The sequence below is a fragment of the Aptenodytes forsteri genome, unplaced genomic scaffold, assembly GCF_000699145.1.
Source record: "Aptenodytes forsteri isolate BGI_AS27 unplaced genomic scaffold, ASM69914v1 Scaffold137, whole genome shotgun sequence".
Lineage (NCBI taxonomy): Eukaryota > Metazoa > Chordata > Aves > Sphenisciformes > Spheniscidae > Aptenodytes > Aptenodytes forsteri.
In genome coordinates, this window is record NW_008796221.1 from 4,337,575 (window position 1) to 4,358,077 (window position 20,503).

Below are 20,503 nucleotides of genomic sequence, written 5' to 3' on the forward strand. Positions count from 1 at the left end.
TTGGCAAAGAATATTATACAACAATATACATATTGTTGTGTATATATATATTACAATATATTATATAATAATATACAACAATAGTTGTACCTGTGAATTACCCAATTCTTGCAGCTCTGCTGGGAGATAATACTGTGGATTTGTTTACCAGTGGGGAAAAATGAGGCCTATAGTAGTTAAAGATATTGTAATCATCACATAACAAACCACAAACAGTCTGAAGTGGAGATCAATGAAACTGCCTTTCAAAACTTAGTGTTAAGTGCCTTGGATTACATGACTTGTTAAAGAATAAAATCAGTCTGATAATCATCACAGGCTATAGAGTCCTGACAGCTGTTACAGAAGAAAGTGTTTTTTCCTATTCCATTAGTGGATTATAATTTTTATTTAGAATTCTAGAAAATATTCAGCAGGTCTGATTTTCTTAAAGGAGAAATTGTTCATAAAATTTTTTCTTTTTTAAGATAAGACTATATCTTCTATTCAGCTGTCTGTACAAGCCATAGAATTTCACCCACTTAGCTTTTAGAAAGAAATACTCAATTGACACAAATACATTTGTCTCAAAAATGCAAATAGGATTCATCATGTATCCAAGCGTGTTGTGGCTTATCATCCTCAGAAGCTTCCAGTTATTCAGTGCTTTTGTCTGTTACGTTGCAGTCTCGTACCACAAATACTTACTTGACATAGGTTCTTCCAGACAGTTGCCAAATTAGCTTAATTCGGGAATTGTATCACTTGTAATGATTGCTTTCCAGACCTGGAATAACCTTTGTTGCGCTTCCCTGATTCTTTGATCCAGCATCTCTTTTAAATTTCAGCTGTTACAATTAGTAGTAGTATTTCGGCAATGGCCTCTGCAACAGCATGGCCCAGTAGATCTGTCTGTTGTCATGCCTGCCTGCATGTAGACGCAACTCTTCCGTTGTTTAATTCATTATAGTTTTGGTTGAGTCATCATCTTAAACATTGACTGAGTAGCTCTTTCTCTTCTTCACATCCTGTGTTGTTCTAAGATGCGCTGCAGAGGTTCAGGTTGCTCCTTCACTAATACTTTAAAAAGCATGATCAGAATGATCAGATGAGAGAGATCTGGAATTGTTTCATTTTTGTAGCCGCTGTTTTAATACTTCCCTTCTTGTAGTTGGAATAAGAAGGATTACTGTGAATACATCATCCAGAAATATCTGTCAGCTCTGATTTTTTTTTTTCCCTGTATCTCTAACATTGTTGCTATTAATATAGCAGTGCTCAGAGACTGGAGCAGTGCTGGAGCACCACCGCGCTGTGCACAAGATAAATGTAAACCATCGTTTTCTGAAGCTTGCAGTCGAGGTGGTAAGAGGTATAGAAAAAGGGTAGAAAATAGAGAGAAAAAGGCAAAGAGTAAGATGATTGGTAGTAATAACAATAATAATGAATAAGCAATCATAATTAATAAGAATACCCCGAATACTTACCCTTTATAAAAGGCATTCCTGTGGCCAGGAACTCTCTCCCTCACTGCTGACCTGCCCAAAGGATGCCGCTTCACTTGCTGTGCCCCAGCGCAGCTTCTGAGCGCTGCCCTGGAGGATTTTGGTGCTGTGATGCCACAAGATGTTCTTTTCTACCCATCCGTGATCCTGAGGCAGCGTAAAATTGGGGTAAAGTGTTAAAGTAAGCTAGCCCTGAAATACCAGCTGAAGCAAGTCTCCTTGATCTCCCTCCACGAGGATTAGCTATTGCCTGCCAGGAGTTCTGAAAATGAAGAAAATGAGATGGAAATTACGTGATTTTCATCAACACGTAGAGAACTGACAGTCTTTCTGTAAACAGAAACAGGATCACAAAGGTATTCCTATGGGTAATCATTTAAAATGTATAGTGTCACTTTTCAAAGGAGTTTTTTAATCATCTCTTAGTCTTTATTTCTTTGTGTTAGGAAAATTATTCATACTGAGGTTGAGAAAGTGAAGCTAGTCAGGATTTAAGGATATTCCTAATGCATCATGGACTTGGAAACAAAATTCAGCAGAGTTAACTTGGACCACATATTCTAACCACTAAATCACAAATACTTTGTTACATTGTAGAGGCGATCCCAGCAATGTAGAATAGAACGTTTGATGTTTTTAAATGTTTGTGAATTTCTTTTTTCTGTGAATTTGAAAAGAGTTGAATGAGTGGCTGAGATTTTACAATAAATATAGTTATGAATGACCAAAAAAAAAACAACCCAGCAAAATTACATAACAGCAAGGAAAAATAAAATTGCCACAAGATACTTAAGAAGGAAATTCACTCTTGTTTTGGGAGTTTGTCGCAGGTTCTGCTGAAGGAGTAGTTAGAATAGAATAGAACAGAATAATTTCAGTTGGAAGGGACCTACGATGATCATCTAGCCCAACTGCCTGACCAAGAACATGAGAAAACAGAAGGAAATCAGTTATCTTATCTGAAAAAGAGAGAGAGCTTTTGAAGCCTGTCAAGATCGAGCACTTTATGTAGCCCTCAGATAGTTTTTGTAGCCTTTTTCTTGTTCCCTTCTAATTCATGAACACTGGTATTGAACCACTGCTCAGCAACACTGGAAGCCATATTCCAGTTATCAGTATAACCAGGGACATGTGAAAACTAAATTTGCTCCTGAATCTTATTTGCCATATCCCTTTTTTAAAATAAGCACAACAATACAATAAAAGCTCATAGTGCTTATCCACTGTGACCACTAAATATTTTTGTCACTATTTTCCAGTATGTTGTTTCCCTGTATTTCACTGCAGACTGAATAGCTTATTTCATGTGTAACTTTACATTTGCTTGTATTAAAATACCTTTTGGAATTAATGAACTTTACAAAACACTCCAAGCTGCTTTTTATAACTGCCTTTGTCTCTTAATTATTTAGTTTCCCTCAATCCTGATTCCATCAGCAAATGTTATCACTAGTAATCTTATGTTTATTTCTAAAGACCAGTGAAGTTTTCAGTCATGTCAGACTTGGTAATGATGGCTAAAAAGTCCCCCTAGCAAGTGCCCTTATTGAATCATAAATCTCTGAAAAGCTAGTTTTTAATTTTATGTTGTTTAACATTTGCTTTTAAACTGTTCTTATTTGTGTTTTATAATGCCTTTCAAAAGTCGGAACATTTTCAGTTATCTTTGTCAGCTTAACGGGTAACCTCATCAAAAAGTGAAACTAGATCTCTTTGTCAAGATCTGATTTTCAGCAAAACCATGTGAACTAATTGTTTATCAGTTTATTAGTTTTACCATTATTTCTTCCAAGACACTCTGGTTTGGGTTTTCAGTGTGGTTGCAACAGCAGCACTTAGCTAGCTCCTCTAAGTTGCCAAATATTCCAAGATTCAATTAGAAATTAATATGCTGAGAGCCAATCTCTCTCCAACTCTTTTGGAACTCATGGCCACGTTATCCAGATCTGCTTATGTAAAAAACAAAAAAAACCCCACAAAAACAAAAAAAAACCCCATGATTTTTCAGCTGGCACTTTACACTTACTGAGGGAATCAAAAACCATTTTTATCTGATTGGAGAGCATTATTATGCTTCCTTCCTAGTATAGAAGAAATACTGAACACTTCTGTCATTTTTGCATCGTTAATGACTATTTTACTTTCCTTTATGTAAATACTGCTATTATTATTTTCTTTCATAAAAAAAAAGTAAACTTGTCTTTACTGAATACAGATTTTTCTCACCTATCTTTGGCAATCATCTGTACTGCCATTTTTTTCGTTCTTACTGATTGTTGTGTGCCCTTCCTTGGTTTTTATGTTTGTTGCATGTTGTTTTTCTAATTGTCCCTTTCAGCAGTTGTCTTTAATAAATCTAAACAGGCTCTTCATTCAAAAATTCTTTTTCAAATATAGTAAATAAGATTAAGGACCTTATTTTTTATTTTTCTAACAAACTTTTTAAAGAAATCCTCAATTTTCACTCAAAAAAATTCAGTTTGGGAAAAGAACTCTCTTTGACCATCAAATATAAATATAAGCATTTGTTATTTATCTTTTTAGTCCTTAGTAGTTGACCATGGTCACTGGTCCTGTGCAGCTTCCAATTTGCAGTTTGGTTATCAATTCATCTTTGTCTGTTATGCTAAGATGAAACTAGAGTTCCTTAATGTTGAATGCAGTACCCATTTACGTTTAAAAAAATAAAAGAGAAATTATCATCTGTAGCTTGTAAAATCTCAAATAATTTACTGTAGACTGCCAGGGGTCCTATAGAATATGTGTCTTCAAATACTGGAGTATTTTTCTTTTTTCTTCTACATTACAATGAAATGCATAATGAAGGTTGACTTTTTGATCTGTAACAAAACTAAGCGAAAATGTTCCCTCCCCTGGGCTTTGTTCATTATCACAGTGATCCATCCGTATGTGCCCTAGGGTTTGAGGTTCTGAGCACTGCAAAACAGAGAAACTTTTTTCATATTAACCATATTTTACTACTAGACCAGATAATACACTTGACCCCTTCACTGTGTATCAGTACTTTGAATTAAGATAGATCTTAGAAACTGGGCATGAAGATTTGTTCATATGTCTTTACATAGTTTTTATATAGTAAAACTACTTGATCTAGAGTAAAAAAATTCTCCTGTTTTCAGAAAATGTAATTGCCATCTGTTTAAAAGCAAAAAAAATTAAATCCTACCCTGAGATGTTATAATTTGTCTGTCATTTAACTTAATAAATTCAGGGCAGTTTAAAAAAGTAAAGGATCAAATCCTCTCTTTCATAGCTCCATGTTTGCATTGTCATTGAAATACTTAATGCAATTCTGGTTTTGTGAGTAATTTTAATTTTTTTGCTTAGTTACTGGCCGGTGCTCTACATTTTACTGCAGTCGGATCTGTATTCTGACTAGATGACTGCTGTATTTATGGTACCACAGGATATGGAAGTTTCATATAACTTAATTCCAGCTCCAGAATATGTCTTGGTGTCTAAATCTTCTTTTTAGTTTTATATACGTATTGTTTATATCAAGGTTCGTACATTTTTCTGTGTTAAAATACCCTTAGAACGAAGATTAACAACTTTTGAGTATGGGAGAGTCCGCTCCAGCCACACGCGCTGCACCTTCTGCTTATCAGCTATGGAGAAAGAGAGGTTTTGTAGTAGCCCAGGAAGGTCAAGACTTGAGTTATTTTGGACCCGATTTCTGATGTTTCTGAAGGATGTCCCATGGAGAATGCCATCTCAGTGTCATCTTTTTCTGCTTTTAGAAACTCCACACATGCTAACCGTTCCTTCTGTAGAAAGAACACAGCGAAGGTGCCATTTTTCAGACACAAAAGACTGAAATTATGTGAGACTTGTGAATGGGGGGAAGCCTCAAAGAGTACAGTGATGTACAGACAGGAAAATGTTGCCTGTCTTGGGACACTGACAACAGTGTGGTGGTCTCTGGCAAGAAACTGCTTGCTTGAACTGCAACGTGCCAGCGTACTTCAGAACACATACTGATTTAACAGCAGTTGCGTGTTTAACAAACGTCACGAGTAATGCACTTGTAGAAGCTCTGCACTGCCATGCAAAATTACTGCAGTGATGTGCAAGAAGCAGATTGTTCTTTGAGTACAGTTTGCTAAGGAGTAATTTCGCACACTTTATAAATATGTTTCATTTTACCTTTAAGTGTGTACATCAAGTTAAACCTTTAAGATAATAATAGATTAAAGAATCACTGAGTTTTAAGAATTTTTTCTGTGTGGGACAGCCTCCTCAACTGTCACCTTTATGCTGGGGATTAAAACTACAGAGGTTAGCTTAGTTCTGTGCAATTCAGAAACGAACAGATAGGAATACTGTTAAGGAGACTCTTATGCTTCTAGATGAGGAATTTGTTTTACCTTTTAAACATCACAATTGCATTTGTATTTAAGAAAACTTGTGTTTCTTTTGTTTGCTCAGGGTGGAATGATAGTCTGAAAATTGTCGGTTTTGCATGATCCGTGTGTCAATTTGCTTACAAGGCAGATAGTCAACTATTTGGCAAAAGCAACTCTTCAGGCAGTGTATGGGAAGAACTGAATAAGTGAGATGTTTTCATTTGCGGCCTCCAATGAAACCTGGGCTTAAAACTCTGAGAATTTAGGTTTTTAAATTAATAATTTTTTCTCTGGGTTTGTTTCACTGAGGAGTAATTTATATATTATATATTAATTGGTAGTGAGAAGACATCCAGTTTTGGAGTTGTTGGGTAGGTAAAAAGCAGCTATCGTTGTTGGATATTTCCTCATGCAGATAGGAGCCGGAAATGTTTAAAATAATGTTGGAATTGAAAATCACTTGTCTCAGTCTTTTTTGCTGCCAAATTAAGAAGGTGACATTTGTTAGTGTCGCAAATATGCTGTGGTGGTAGTTAAGTTAGGAGAAGTTAGTTATTACAAACTTTATTCTGAAAAGGGCCAACTAAGCTAATAATTGTTTTGGGAATTTTTATTTTTAAGTTCATAAGATTTTATTAAAAATACAGTTTAGTAATGCTCAATTCATCAAGGATTTTAATACTTTTAAAGGGAACGCTGTTAAGATTTCTATGCTTAAAATCTCTTTTCTCCTTGCTTCCAGAACTCGTATGTCATTCAGACACATCTGAGCAAATGAATTATTTTTGTGTTTGTTTAAAAATATTAATATTGTTAGCAAACTACTTTGTTATGGTGAGTTTAGTACAGCATACACATATCTGATATGTGCTTGTGTTAAAGGCATGAAACCATATATGTAAGGGGGTATGTTTTGCTTAGTACCAAAGACTTATTTTGTTTATGAATAGGAGGGGATTGGATCTTAAACAAAAAAAAAAAATACAAAGGTTCATTTTCATAATTCTCTACATTGCCAGGCTTTACAAATGCCTGGTTTTGTAAACATTTGCTTGAACAAAAATAGTTAATAATGGTACTACTCATTTTAGTCTTGTCTGAAGATACTGTGTCACTTGCATCGAAATTTTTATATCTGTGGAAGGGGATTAAGTAACTGTAAGTCTTTGGTACAGAAAATACAACTTGAAGATTTTTCTTTGGTTTTGCAGCGTTCCTGTTCCAGTAGTCAGTCTAGAGAAAATTCCTAACCTAGTGAAGGCAGATGGTGCCAATGTTAAAATGAATTCTGCAACCACTACCACCATCACCTCCTCCTCGGCCTCTTCATCCACCATACCTGCTCCAACTTTGGTTAAATCTGGTTTGACATCGAAGTCAGTGCCACCATCACCAGAAAAGATTCTGAACGGCAAAGGAATTATAGCTCCATCAATAGACAAGAAACACCAAAATGGCACTAAAAGCAGTAACAAGCCTTACAAAAGACTTTCAGGTAAGTGATGTTGTAGTTCATCTTTTGAGGGTAGTCTGTCTCTTCATTAATATTTCTATAGCTCAGAAATAATGTACTAATAAGATGCTGTAGCCTGGTTTTGGTTTGATTTTTTTACTGTAAGATGCCAGTTTGCATATATGAAAAAGAAAGCTTTCACACTAGCATGTGCAAAATATTTTCAGAGTACATATTCTATTTAGCTTCAAATTAGAGTGTTTAATGCGTTTCTCAACTGGTCAACAGGCCAAATATAAATTTTCAAGGAAGTAAATTCATTAAAACAGAAAGGCAGAAGGCTTCCTCAAGCCATTATGTAGTTTGGGTCTGTTTACAACAAAAGAAAATGTGCCTTGGTTGAGTGACTTTAGTATAGTCATGATCAAGTTGAACAGTTGAGGTTTAAGACATTGGATTATCCACCAAGTCATGATTTTTTAAAGAATCTTCTTTCTTGGTTTTAAATACTAGAAAATCCGAAGAAGAGATGGGAAATGCTGGGGAAGTCTTAAAAGTCCTAATTCCCCTCCACCCCTCTCCCCCTGTGATTCACACATGAGTGAAGACATTTATAGCATGGAGATTTTGATCTTTCTCAGGAAGGCAGGACCGTGGGGTTGAGGGAGCAACCTTAAATGTAGAAATGCCCTGGATGGCCTTAGGCAGGGCAGTATTGAGGATGCAGGTCCTCATGCAAATCTGCCACCGAAGCACAGAACGCCCCATTGTGGGAGGGCAGAGGCTCCGTTAGAAAGGTTGCCATCCATTGGAAGGAAGAATTATTTTCCGTGGAGTTCCTCGGAGGTGAGCCATGCCAGCTGCTGGGCAGCGAGCAGAGAATTTGCCCCTTAAAGCTTGAAAACATATTTTTGTTCAGAATGAAAGGAAACAAAGTGTTTTGAGGGTTTGGTTTTTTTGGTTTTTTGTTTGGGGGTTTTTTTGTGTTTTTTTTTTTAACAAAAGTAACTGACTCGAGTTTACGGCTTCAGAAGCTGTGCAGGGTCTATTCATCAGCTGGCACTGATGAAATCACTTTGTGATTTGGGCAGGAATGTCTTGTGTGTACTGAAACTGAAAGGCTGCTAATGGCAACATGATCTGCATTAGATCGTCAGTTTGGGTTTGGTTGGTTTTTTGTTTGGGGGTTTTTTTGTGTTTTTTTTTTTAACAAAAGTAACTGACTCGAGTCGAGTGCTTCAGAAGCTGTGCAGGGTCTATTCATCAGCTGGCACTGATGAAATCACTTTGTGATTTGGGCAGGAATGTCTTGTGTGTACTGAAAGGCTAATTTTGCTAATGGCAGCATGATCTGCATTAGATCGTCAGTTTGGCAGAAAGTTAGTGCACATGATTTCTAAATGTGCACTAGTTATGAACCAAGTATAAATTGTACAAGATAAATGCTTTCGTTTCCAGTTAATGAGTGTGCCCTATTTTTTGACTGAATATCAGGTTTATTCTTCTCATTTTCTCAAATTTGGCAGTTAGCCTATGGTACTGCTACCTTGGCTTGATTCCAGACCAGTGCGAGGTGTTTGCTAGGGCTGTGTGTGGTATGGAACAACGCCATTGCCTTAAAGGATTCAGTACACTGATTGCTTTCATAACTAGTTAAAGGTGGCATATAAGAAAACAGAACCGTTGTTCATGATAGCGTTCCACAAAGTGAAAAAATATTAAGAGAAAGTAGCTGATTAGGCTTTTAAACTTTTCATTTCACTTGCTAAGATCCGATTTGTTATTCTAATAAAAACTATATATTTTGCAGTTAATTTAAAATAGTTTTCTTTTAACCTATTATTTCCTTTAATGGTTTAGATGCTTAATTTAGCTAATCAGTTCTGAATTCCTGCTTGGGCAATTGAAACTGATACTTTCTGCGATACTTGTTTTTCTCATGTCACCACATACCACCGCAGGGCTGTAGGTGATACTCGTACCTTTTTTGTACGAGTGCTTGCTGAAATGTGTTCATAAAGGAGAATCATTTCTGTAGGGCCTTCCTTCAACTTGCTTGCTTTTTCTGTGGAGATGACTCTACCATTATTCTGTCTCTAAGCTGTCGCTCGCAGTGTCTTCTAGGCTAGGGAAAGTTTCACTGGTGGAAATTTCAAAATAGGCTGGAACTCTGCACAGGACTGTTTGAGCACTCCGATAGGCATTAGTTTACTTTTATATGGTTAACAAATCCACAGGATTAATACTTTTTTTTAAAGCTCCTCTGTTATTATCAGATTTAGAATCCGTTCAGTCTTGCTTCTGATGCCTCACGTATTGGTGCAGCAACACAATAATTCAGCAATGATGCAAACAGGAGAAGTCCTGAGAGCACTGTAGATGAATTGCCTGTAGATTGTGTGTCACTATGATGGACTCCTCTCCATTGTTATACAGAACTGTGCAAAGGCTGAGAAAAATATCTTGGAAGGTCAATGAGATGATTATTTTAGATATCCCATAGATTTCATTTCATTTCACATTAAAAGAATGAGACGGTGGCTAGGGGATTTAGGTTTCCCTCAGTGCGCTGCTGTGGAACTGTGCAGCTGTTAATTTTTGAAGCTCCTTAATAGGTCTGACTGGTTTACATCTGTTTTCTTTCCTTTTTAGCAACCTCCGCTCTCTCTCATACCATTTCCCTGACTGTGGCTGAAGTTTGGTTTTTTTCTTTGCTGAGAGCTGGTGGTTGTTTGGGCGATGAATGAACCTGCCCCCTTTTCAGGAGCACTGTTGTTGGTGAGAGAGAGGAAACAGGTCGTGGAATCACAAAAGACACTCTGTAGCTGCCCACCATAAGTGGATCTGTGTTCCCTAGTAGCAAACTGAAAAAAAAGGAAAAAAATCTTTTTCCTAAATCTTCCTTAGTTCTTGTTCTCTTTGGGGTGAAGTTAAAGAATGCAGATGCCCAGTTTACACCAAGAATATTTGTTATGTTGCAAACAGGAGTTTGAGACAATTCAGTTTTGACCCTTCCTCTTCTTTTGGTGAGGTTATAATGAATGCTTTTCACTCCATTCACCGAACGTGAAGAAGTGGAATCCATTCTGGAGAAACAGCTTTCTCAAGCTGTGCCCGTGCACAGGAGTCTAGGGTTCTCACGCTACACATTTCCTAATACAGAGGTAGTCAGAAGCTGCATTTTGTTATTGAGAAGATGCTAATCTTCATTTAATGTGTTGCCCAAACCAGGCACGTCTGTAGCTGGCAATTAGATTTTCATGATTTCTCTGGAACAGTCACGCACGCTTCAGCCAGGAGAAGTGGTTTCCTGTTTGTTTAGTATTTTCTGTTTCTCAGGGAAAGCATGTTATTTTGTTGTTCAGTAGATGGCAGAGGCTTCCACTTTTTCTGACTATAACTCATTCTGTTGATTTTACCTCTATGTGGTTTCCTAAAAACTGGCTTTGCTATAGCCAGTCCTGCAAGTCTCTCTTGGTTGGGACACTCTTATTGACAAGTAGCAATCTGGATGCTCCTGAAGGGAGCACTTTTGATTTTTGAAGCGTGTTTCCCTGTTGGTCCAAAACAGTCCTCGCCTGGTGACTTTCAGAGCGCATTCCACAGCCTTATGATGACCCTCAGGATTTTTCATTTGAAGGCATATTTATAAGTCCATATAATCTATTTAGTTTGTTTTTTAATTTGTGTTGAAGGTTTTTAGGCTGGTGAGTCAGGAAACTGTGATAGGAATATCATACACTCAAAAAACAAGAGTAGTTAACTCCTTTAGTTCATGAACATGCACTTTCATCCATTAAGTAGAAAAAAATGTTTATTATATTTAGTCATACACAGCTACTTTTCTGTTTCTGTTGTGCTGTAAAGGCCACAGAAACTACAACTCCTTGTGACAGATTTCAGTCCCTATGTAGATTTCACCAAAAAACCAGTGCCAACTGTTTTTTCCAAGCTCACTTTTTGGTGTGTCTCTCCTAGGAGGTCGATAACGTAACCATTTAATGTTTGCTTTACCATTTTTAAGTCCATATAGCAGAATACATAAAACTGCTAATTTAGTAATTGTGATATCTGGACGACAGTTGTCTTCTAATGTAGGCTACTTGGCTTCACGTTTCTTCTTCCAGCTATGTTCTACTTGCTGTGATGCTGTCTTAACATTGTGACATAGCTGTGAATTGCCGTCTTCCATCTTAGCTCTGATTTGTTTGTTTATAAAGAATTTTTAGATCCTCAGATTAAATGTTGTATTTGAGTACAGGATGTTTATTATATCTGAATGTAACACCACTGTATAGTTAAAATAGGCTTTGGTAAATAGTTTATATGCCACTATCAAACAAAAGCAAACCAGTCTGCCAATTAAAACGTACAATGTCAAGGTGTATAAAGATAATGGTAGATTTTTTTGGTGGCATAAATTAAAAAGTGTATGGCCATAGTATTGTTACAGCTCTGTAGTGCAAGCCCTAAAATTATATTAACATAACCTGAAGGTGGTGATGTTATCTGTGGTATATAAATACTAAAATATTAATGAAAATGAAATATGCAAATACAGCATATTAAATATTAATGCACTTTTAATGTTAATCATGAGTAGAACTCATATAAATGCCTTTTTTTCATAATCTCCGCAAACTTTAAACTCCATGCCTCCCTTCACTTAGGGAAATAAGGACTAACATACACGTTATTTTTACACAGATCTCAGGGACAGATTTAGATAAATTTTGTTTTTAAAATGCCACTAGTAATCTTGCATTAACTTTTGAGATACCACGGGTTGTTTTTCAGAGTTTCCAAGTGTGTCAAGGAAATGTTGTTCAAAGCACTTGGATATTTAGTCTGTATGTGTCTTAGCCAAACTCAGAAGCTAGATTTGCAAGTGCTGTATTTCGCGGCCTCGGAGGCAGCCAGTGTTAGAGAGGGACTTGAACTTGCGGTTATTTAGCTTGGTCCTGTGTTTGGGCCACTCTATTGAGCACAGCTCTGTAAGCAGACTTATTTCTATGAAGTCTGTGGTTGAAATCCTGCTCTAAATAGTTTGAAACATGTAAGGACAAAAAATGCACAACTGTGAGTGATGCACATCACACTATTATGGGGTGCTGGGGTTGGGAACAGTGGTTCAGGTTGAGCCTGGTTGAATTAAGTACTATCAAGCAAAAATTATAGCTACTCTGGTTAAAATTTCTGTAATAATCTTTTTTTTTTCCTCCTTTTTCTCCCCACCCCCACATCAAACAGAAAGAGAATTTGACCCAAATAAACACTGTGGAGTACTGGATCCTGAAACAAAGAAACCTTGCACAAGATCGCTCACCTGCAAGGTATTTTTCTTAGAAGATAAAATATCAGATGCTTTGTTATAGTTTAAATCCTACCACAGTAGTTTGAGAGGTCATACCTGCTCCTGTCTTACAGACAATGGGTATGGTATTCAGACGCTGTCTTCAGGTAATTCTTTTGAGTAATTCTGTTTCTTTGAATCAGAGCATCTGCATTATTCCACTGATACGTCTAAAAAGATTTTTTTTTCCTTGTCATTCTGTTATGCTAAAAGCATTAACGTTTCTTGTAGAAGCACAAGTGTTATTTTAAATGCTCCTTTTTTGGTTCATGTGTGCAACAATGTTGAAGTATAGTCAATTTTTAGTAAAAAATTAACATGATTTTTGTATAATAAATTACTTGGAGGCTGCCCTTGTGATAGTAATAAGTCTCATGTCAAAAAGCAGCAGCAATGTAAGACGTTTATAATGAACGTTTGTATGTGTATGTGCTGCTTGTCAGTAGAGATGATCGGTTAAATTGGCTTTAAAGTGTATGCACATTTTTCAATCCAAGGAAATCAATTTTTCATTGTAAGTTAAGAGCTACAATGACGTTACTTCTTAATATTTTAAAATTATTGGAATTATATTTTCTGTTTTGGAAAAGGTAAGTCAATAGACTCTATTATATGAAAATTGTTGCAAAAAGTAATTTTAGCCTTGATGTTGGCATTTCTTAAGAATGACTTCATAAATTATCAAAGATAATGTGGAATAACAGCTTTATTTCCATAACTGTGGCTAAAGTTGTTTGAAGTAGATTTTATCTTTTAGAGTTGTGGTGTATCGGAAGTATAGAGGACTCATAAACAATGTCATGCACACACAAATGCTTTTTAACCACCCTATTTTTAGACTCATTCACTTAATCATCGACGAGCAGTTCCAGGCCGTAAAAAACAGTTTGACATCCTTCTAGCTGAACACAAAGCTCGATCCAGGGAAAAAGAAGTTGCAAAAGACAAAGAGCATCCACCATCTGCAAGGGAAAGCTATCAGAGCCAGCCCACACCAGCACAAGACTCTCTGTCAGGATCTTCAGTGAACTCTGGGCAAGAATCTAAAGTAACATCTCCTGCAAAATCTAGACCACCAAATTCTGTACTTCCAAGGTAAACAATTCTCCAGTGCGGAATGTTGCATTCTGAAGGTGCTGTAAGAAATGTCGTCGTCTTTCATACAACTTGTTTTGTAAGCATTTGGTATTTCTTTAGGCTATTGCGTGATAAAACATACTAATATAAGAGTTTCTCTTCGCAGTAGAAGATAGACTACGTTTATAGTAACCTAAATCTGTCCATGGTAGCCTGTGATCTGATTGGGAATGGGATGAGGAGTTGTGTCCACCCTCTGATTGGAATCTCAGACTAACTGCATTTTTTTGCTAAAATGGTCAGTAATAATTAGGAAAGTTTTACATTCGAGTCATTCTGACACTTTTAGGAATACAAGTCTATTTACATGAATCAGGGTAGGTACCAGTGGTGAAATTTTGTACATGTATGTAGAATTTTTCTCTGCAAATACTTCACCAATTACATTAATGGAATGCCTTGTAAAAAAAGGTGTAATTTATTGTAAATGATGGTGTAAGCAGCTAGTTCTTAAAACTATTGCTTTGAAACTGTCCATAGCAGTTTCTGTCCATCTTTCCTCATTTTGAAGATGTTTCTTGTAAAGGACAGAAACAGTCTTCAGGCAGACAATGCAAACTTCTAAAGACATCCCTTTAGAAAAACTAGTATGATGTATTGGATCTACTGAATTCTACTTATCCTCTGGTAAACTTCCCATATGTTTCGTTTCATTGGCTGGGGGATTTTTTGGTACTAGTTTTGGCTGGAGTAGATGGAGCTAAACTAGTTGGATTTGTTCATATTTATTTTGTTTCATATGTCTTTTCTTTGCAGAAGCCTCGGTCAGGATTAAGTGCCCATTTGGGGGCTTTTGTACTAAGATAGTCCCTATTTCAAGGAGATATTTGTTGTATTTGCTGTCTCAAGTCTTAGAGAGACAGCCGTTTCCAATGTTTTCTGTGTGTTCATCAAGCCGTAATGAAATTTTATTCATACAATGGCAGAGGTGCACCTTACAGGGTTTGAGTGAAAGGACAATGAAAGAATACCTGTGAATAAATAAAGCGGTGAGAAGTCTGCATAACTCTTGTAAAAGGAGTGACCTTACACAGTCCTTATGTAGAGAGGAGCACAGAGGGACAGGCAGGCATTGGTTTTAGTAGGTGTTACAGCCAAAGAAACAAAACTGGAATGCAATTCAGTGAGAGTCTGCTGAAGAAATTGCAAAGGTGTAGTGGTAGATGAGGAGGATTTTAGCAGTCATATGTTGTGTTTGTACAATCTATGCTTCTGTTTCTGCTGCAGTGCCTCTGTTCTGTCGTCCTGTTTGTTTTTGCAAGTAGCCATGCCAGAGGAAAGCCTTGCAACCGCTTTGCTGGGAGCCAGCAAGCCTGCAGCTCTGCTGCTGGAAGAGGTTATGTGAGTGCTCCCTGCTCTGCTGAGGCAAAGCTTGCTGGTTTCACTGAAGGTGACTTGGCTTGACCTGGCGGACTTTTCCTGAAGGCTGACTTTTCCTGAGCACTCGCACAATCTATCCCTTGCAACAGCAAATGCAGCAGTTACTTCTAGCTGATAGACATTGTTGAGCAATCCCTGCTCGGTTCAGAAGAGGGCACCTGTCCACAGTTTTAGTGACTGCTGTGTCCTGATAACATAAATTCATGAGATCGAAGATCATCATCTTCAGATTTTGCGCAGTGTGGACATCTCCTCCAACCTCAGAGGTCCATATACATGGTTGTACAGACTGTAATTGAGAATCCTTTTCACCTCTATTTCTAATCTGATTTGTTTCCAAGCTACTTTTGAAAGGCAAGGCACCATCGTACCCTGTGGTGCACAGGCATTCCCACTTTGTTTTACTGGATTTTAGACAAAGGTAAAGAAAACCTACATGCTGTAAGAGGTCCTCCCAGTTACTTCACTTACTAATCTAGCTGTAGAGGGTGTCAGCTAAATGCTCTTGTTATATTTAGTACACTAATTTCAGTAGTATTTTGGTATGAAATAAAATTTCATAACTGGACCCTTGGGATCAATCAAGTAGCAGAGTAATGGTGCTATGTAAGATTATACATGTCTGATTTTTGTTTGCATTTTTTATATACTTTGCCTCTCAAGATCTTAAACTCAACCTCGTGGCAAATTTAGAATCTCAGGCAATACAAAGGTGCTTCTGCTAACATTAACTTGATGTTAACTCATGATGTATTTCTGACAAGACCAAATGTCAGCTATTCTGTATCTTACTGTCCTTCTTTGTATGATCATTTCTGGTATAATTTACTTTGACGCTTGACTCCAGCAGGTAGGTTTGCAGAGCCTTTGAACACTGATGATTTAAATATATTTTCTCCTTCTAGACCGTCATCTGCAAATAGCATAAACAGCAACAGCTCTTCAAACCACAGTGGGTATGTACCAGAACTGCCACTGCCTTCCATGGGAGGAGATTTAACGAGCAGATTGTCCAGTGATGAAGGAGAAGTGGATGGAGCTGAAGAATCTGAGAAGTTAGACTGTCATTTTTCTGGACACCATCCCAGACCTCTTGGGGTATGTGTCTGTCGCTGGCATGCCTTGCCGTTATTCTTATGTAATTAGAGAGGGGAGAAAAAAAGAAGTAATTTAGTAAAAATGTAAGGAATGAGGACCTTACATTCTGAAAATTGTATTCTAAAGAGAACAAATACATTTGACAGAAAACGGTATGGATGGGATAAGGTAGGAGGAGAAGACTGGTCAATGCATGTGACAAACGTTGCTGGGTTGCAGGACAGGATGAGCAGCAGAAAATCGGAAGTTCTAATTTTAGATTTTCCTCTCAGTAGACTGCAACTTGGGTGTAATTCTGCTAAACTGAGAAAAGTTGCATTGTTCTAAATGTGATATGAACAGGTAATCTCTTTGTTGTCATAGTTCTTACGAAACTGGTTATAGTTCTGAAAATCATACGGCAGCAAAGGGTTATTACAGTGCTTCATTGATTTTTGTAGTCTGGTTTGAAGCAGTAATTAAATACAGTTTATGTGAGTGTATGTGGACTTAGAAGCTATCGTTTCATTCATCTAAAAATGGAAAGTCTAGAGCACGGCGTAGCCCATCTGCTCTGGTGGTGGCTTATGTATGTGCTTCTCTGGCAGCTGTTTTTGTCTTTCTCCCGTGTTAGCGAGAAACTTCATTGTAAGTAGTAAGAGCTGCCTTGTGGCATTCTCTCTGCAGTGTGAATTTGTTTACACTGTACAAACCAAGAAGCAATGGGAGAACTCTTGAACTTCTAAGCAGTTGGTTCTCATCAAAATTGAGCCAAGGAATAAAATTAATGAAGACTTCACTTAGGTGTTTTCCATATGTTACGCAGAATGAAATGAACACTGTGGTAACTGTAGCATTGTCTATATTCCCTAGAGCAAAGGAGAACTTGGTACTGTCAGACACTAGGAAAAAGTATGAGCTGAACATAAAATGACAGTCAGGTGAAATTCTGTATTTGGTTCTTACACAGAAATAAGAATCATTATAGTCCATATAATACTATGATATGAAGTAACCTCCTGCTTCCTTGGTACTCTCGTATTGTACTTCATTTTTGCTGGCTGCTTCTTTATCAATTAAAAAACTAAAGGCTCATTGTGTGTGTGTCCACACAATTGAAAAAATAATCTAAGTGCAGCCAGTTCTCGTACAGGCATCATCAGTGAGGCATGGCTGTCAATAGCCATTTTGTTTTAGGATCCTAGTTCTGTTTCAAGGCAAATCCCACTGACTCATCTGTTCTTTGAAATCTTAGCATCTCTCAACTGAAGCAGTTACTGATAGTGCAACTGTTCTTAGTCGATATCAATGTGAAGTCAGAAAAGATGGTGTAAATCCCCTTCAGCACAGTTTATGCTAACTTGCTAAATTTCATATTGAAGTGGACCGTTTTCCTTACGTAGTCCCTCTCCCAGCTAGGTGGTAGTAGTTGACAGGGAAAAGGCAGTAGCTTCTTAAACTACCTCTTAGTGGTAACTGATCTGTGTCACTGGGAGGTGAGGCTAGTTTATCAACTTAGGTGGTGGTTTTAATTAATGTGTTTAACCTTGTCGTGAAACAGACTTAAGATAAACAGTTACAGTCACCACTCGCTGTCCGTTAAGCTGAAAAGTACTTTAAATGGCTGCTTTTCTACTGCATCAGTAGCTTCTGCTCTCAGACAGAATTTGTGTGACTTGGTCCCTGCATGATGGAGAGTTGTCTTGTTTTCTGAAGATGATTTATAACGGGTTTCTCTCCCACGAGTAGGTGTTGCGGCAATTCTCTACGTAATGTGAGATCAGTAAGACTGGACTGAAGAAAGGGTAGATTCCTGATCATGCCATTTCAGTGTAGTAGGACTTTTCAGGAAGTTCTCCAGAGGAAGCGGTGCAAATACTCCTGAGCTCTGCAGAATTCTCAAAATATTTACTACTCCTCTAGATGATTTTCATACACTGTGAAGAGTGTATCCGATGCTCTGTTGTAGCGCAGGTGCCATGGACGATAATTTAATTTTAGACTGAAATGTCACTGGTTTGTTTGTTTATTAAATAGATACTAAAGATGCACCCGTTGCACCTTTTTCCTCTTCAGTTATATTTTTATTCCTGTTACACAATTACGAGATTTAATGTGCACAGAACGGTGTAACTGTCATTCTGAGGCAGTAAGAATATTATTAGCCAGAATTGCTTCCTTAACAGTACCTCAGTATTTATATTCTTTCCCTGTCACACATAGGTACCTGATAGTAAACTGACTTGTTAGTGAAGTATGAAGTATACTCTACACTAAGCTGAAACATTATGCACATACTTCATGTATCATGCAAAAAGTATTTATGCTGCAGATAGTGAAAAATACCTTTTTAAAGGTTTTATATGCATGATACAAATTACAAAGGTGTTCCTTGATCTATAAATGATAATTATTTTATAATGTAGAAATATTTTTTTTATAAACAACGTTGAAATATCTTTTCTTTCAGTTTTGTTCATATGGCAGTCGCTTAATGGGAAGAGGGTACTATGTCTTTGACAGAAGATGGGACCATTTTCGATTCGCACTAAACTCCATGGTAGAAAAACACTTGATTGAAATATCTTCTTTCATTTTTGTTCATATGGCAGTCGCTTAATGGGAAGAGGGTACTATGTCTTTGACAGAAGATGGGACCATTTTCGATTCGCACTAAACTCCATGGTAGAAAAACACTTGAACTCACAGATGTGGAAGTAAGTGGGATTTTTTTTACACTTGCTGGGTAGTTTAACATTTTTAATTCTGTAAAACTTCTAAATTAAACACTCCATGGGAAGCGTTTGTAAAATTACCTCTGTATTAAGGCATAGCAGTAATATGAGTACAAATTTTCTCTTCTCTGTTAAGGAATGTGCAGCACAACAGAACAATCTCCTATTCTGATGTAAATTTCTACCACATTTAGGGGTGGTTTTTTAGTCCCTCTGAATCTGGGGTCTACTAATTATTCAGTAGTTCTGTTAACATTACTTAAAAGCATTAAAGCTCAGTGTTTTCTGGGTTTGGAGATACGTTTTGATATCATATCATTTTATAACACACAGGTTAGATTTTGCCTAGATTTTTATACCTGTATCATGCACCCATATCACCCATTCAGACTTTGCTCTGTAAGACTCATGTGTCTTTATAAGGACAGGTAAGATAAGGAACACACGTTTGCCTGTGCATAAGATGGAATATGATAGTTTTTTAGTCCATAGTGCTTCATAGGGCTTTGGGATCTTAAAATTCTGAGTATTACTTACTATTGAAACACCTCTATATCATGTATGCATGTTCCAAGCACTATAGGGTTTGGCTACACAGATACATTAAAATAGACTGCACTTCTAAAAAAGATGCTAATTCTTTTAAAAAAATTTTTTCTGAAAAGCTCATGGCATCTGCAGATAGGATTGATTTTTTGGGGGTATTCTGCTACAGAATATGCATTCTTCTTCCAATGTAATGACACTAAAGTGCAGTGTTTCATGTCACTGTTTATTATCAGGACTGTGTTATATTCATTGGATGCCAGCCATTAGATAAACAAGGTTTGATTTTTATTTAAATATATTTTTGAAACACTAAAGCTTGGCTTGTCTGACTAACCTGGTAACTTGATGGTAACAGTGCTACTGTGCTGGGAGACATAGTTTGGAAATGGTTGGGTTTGCCGTAAAAGGGCCAGTTTCATGTCTGTTTAGAGACAGATCACGCTTGATCTGCAAAGGGTTCCTCTCTTCTACTTTGTAAATTTGGCTGTTAACTAGTAGTGTCTGTCACCTTCCACAAATAAAACTAATTTGGTTTCCTTAAATAGGAAGATTAAAACTTGTTATCTATTGGCTTTGTTTGTCAGGAGAAGAGATACTCGGGCATCTGAGAAAATGTGTCACTAGTACCACTACTATCATGAAAAACAAAAATAATCTCTGTAGTAGTTATATGATACAAGAAATAAACAGGCCTCATCCTGCTCCCACTAAATCCAATTGTAAATGTTTTCCCAAATTCTAGCTGTTTATGTAACCTCTAATATTTTAATGAATTCCATCCGTACTTACTTGTCTGTGTAACACAGGAAGCTCACAGTGCTTAACCCCTATTGTATTCTTCTATCGTCCTCAACCCTCCTCTGGACTGATCTTTTCCTGTCTTCCCCAAGCAGGGGTATGCGTAAAGCTCTTATTTTATAACCAGTGCTAGTGCAGCTCTGTAGCTGTGGCTCATCCAGCTGAGACAA

General features: G+C 37.1%; 1 protein-coding gene across 1 annotated transcript in view; it reads left to right on the forward strand.

Annotated features, from left to right (window-relative positions):
* The window catches only part of ATXN7L1 (ataxin 7 like 1), a 122,325-nt gene that overhangs the window by 88,683 nt on the left and 13,139 nt on the right, over positions 1 to 20,503 (forward strand). Inside the window, exons 4-8 of the mRNA XM_009289043.1 lie at positions 7,063 to 7,346; positions 12,555 to 12,637; positions 13,496 to 13,752; positions 16,080 to 16,271; positions 18,846 to 18,968. Coding sequence (XP_009287318.1) covers positions 7,063 to 7,346; positions 12,555 to 12,637; positions 13,496 to 13,752; positions 16,080 to 16,271; positions 18,846 to 18,968 — 939 coding nt within the window. The remainder of the gene's footprint in view (positions 1 to 7,062; positions 7,347 to 12,554; positions 12,638 to 13,495; positions 13,753 to 16,079; positions 16,272 to 18,845; positions 18,969 to 20,503) is intronic.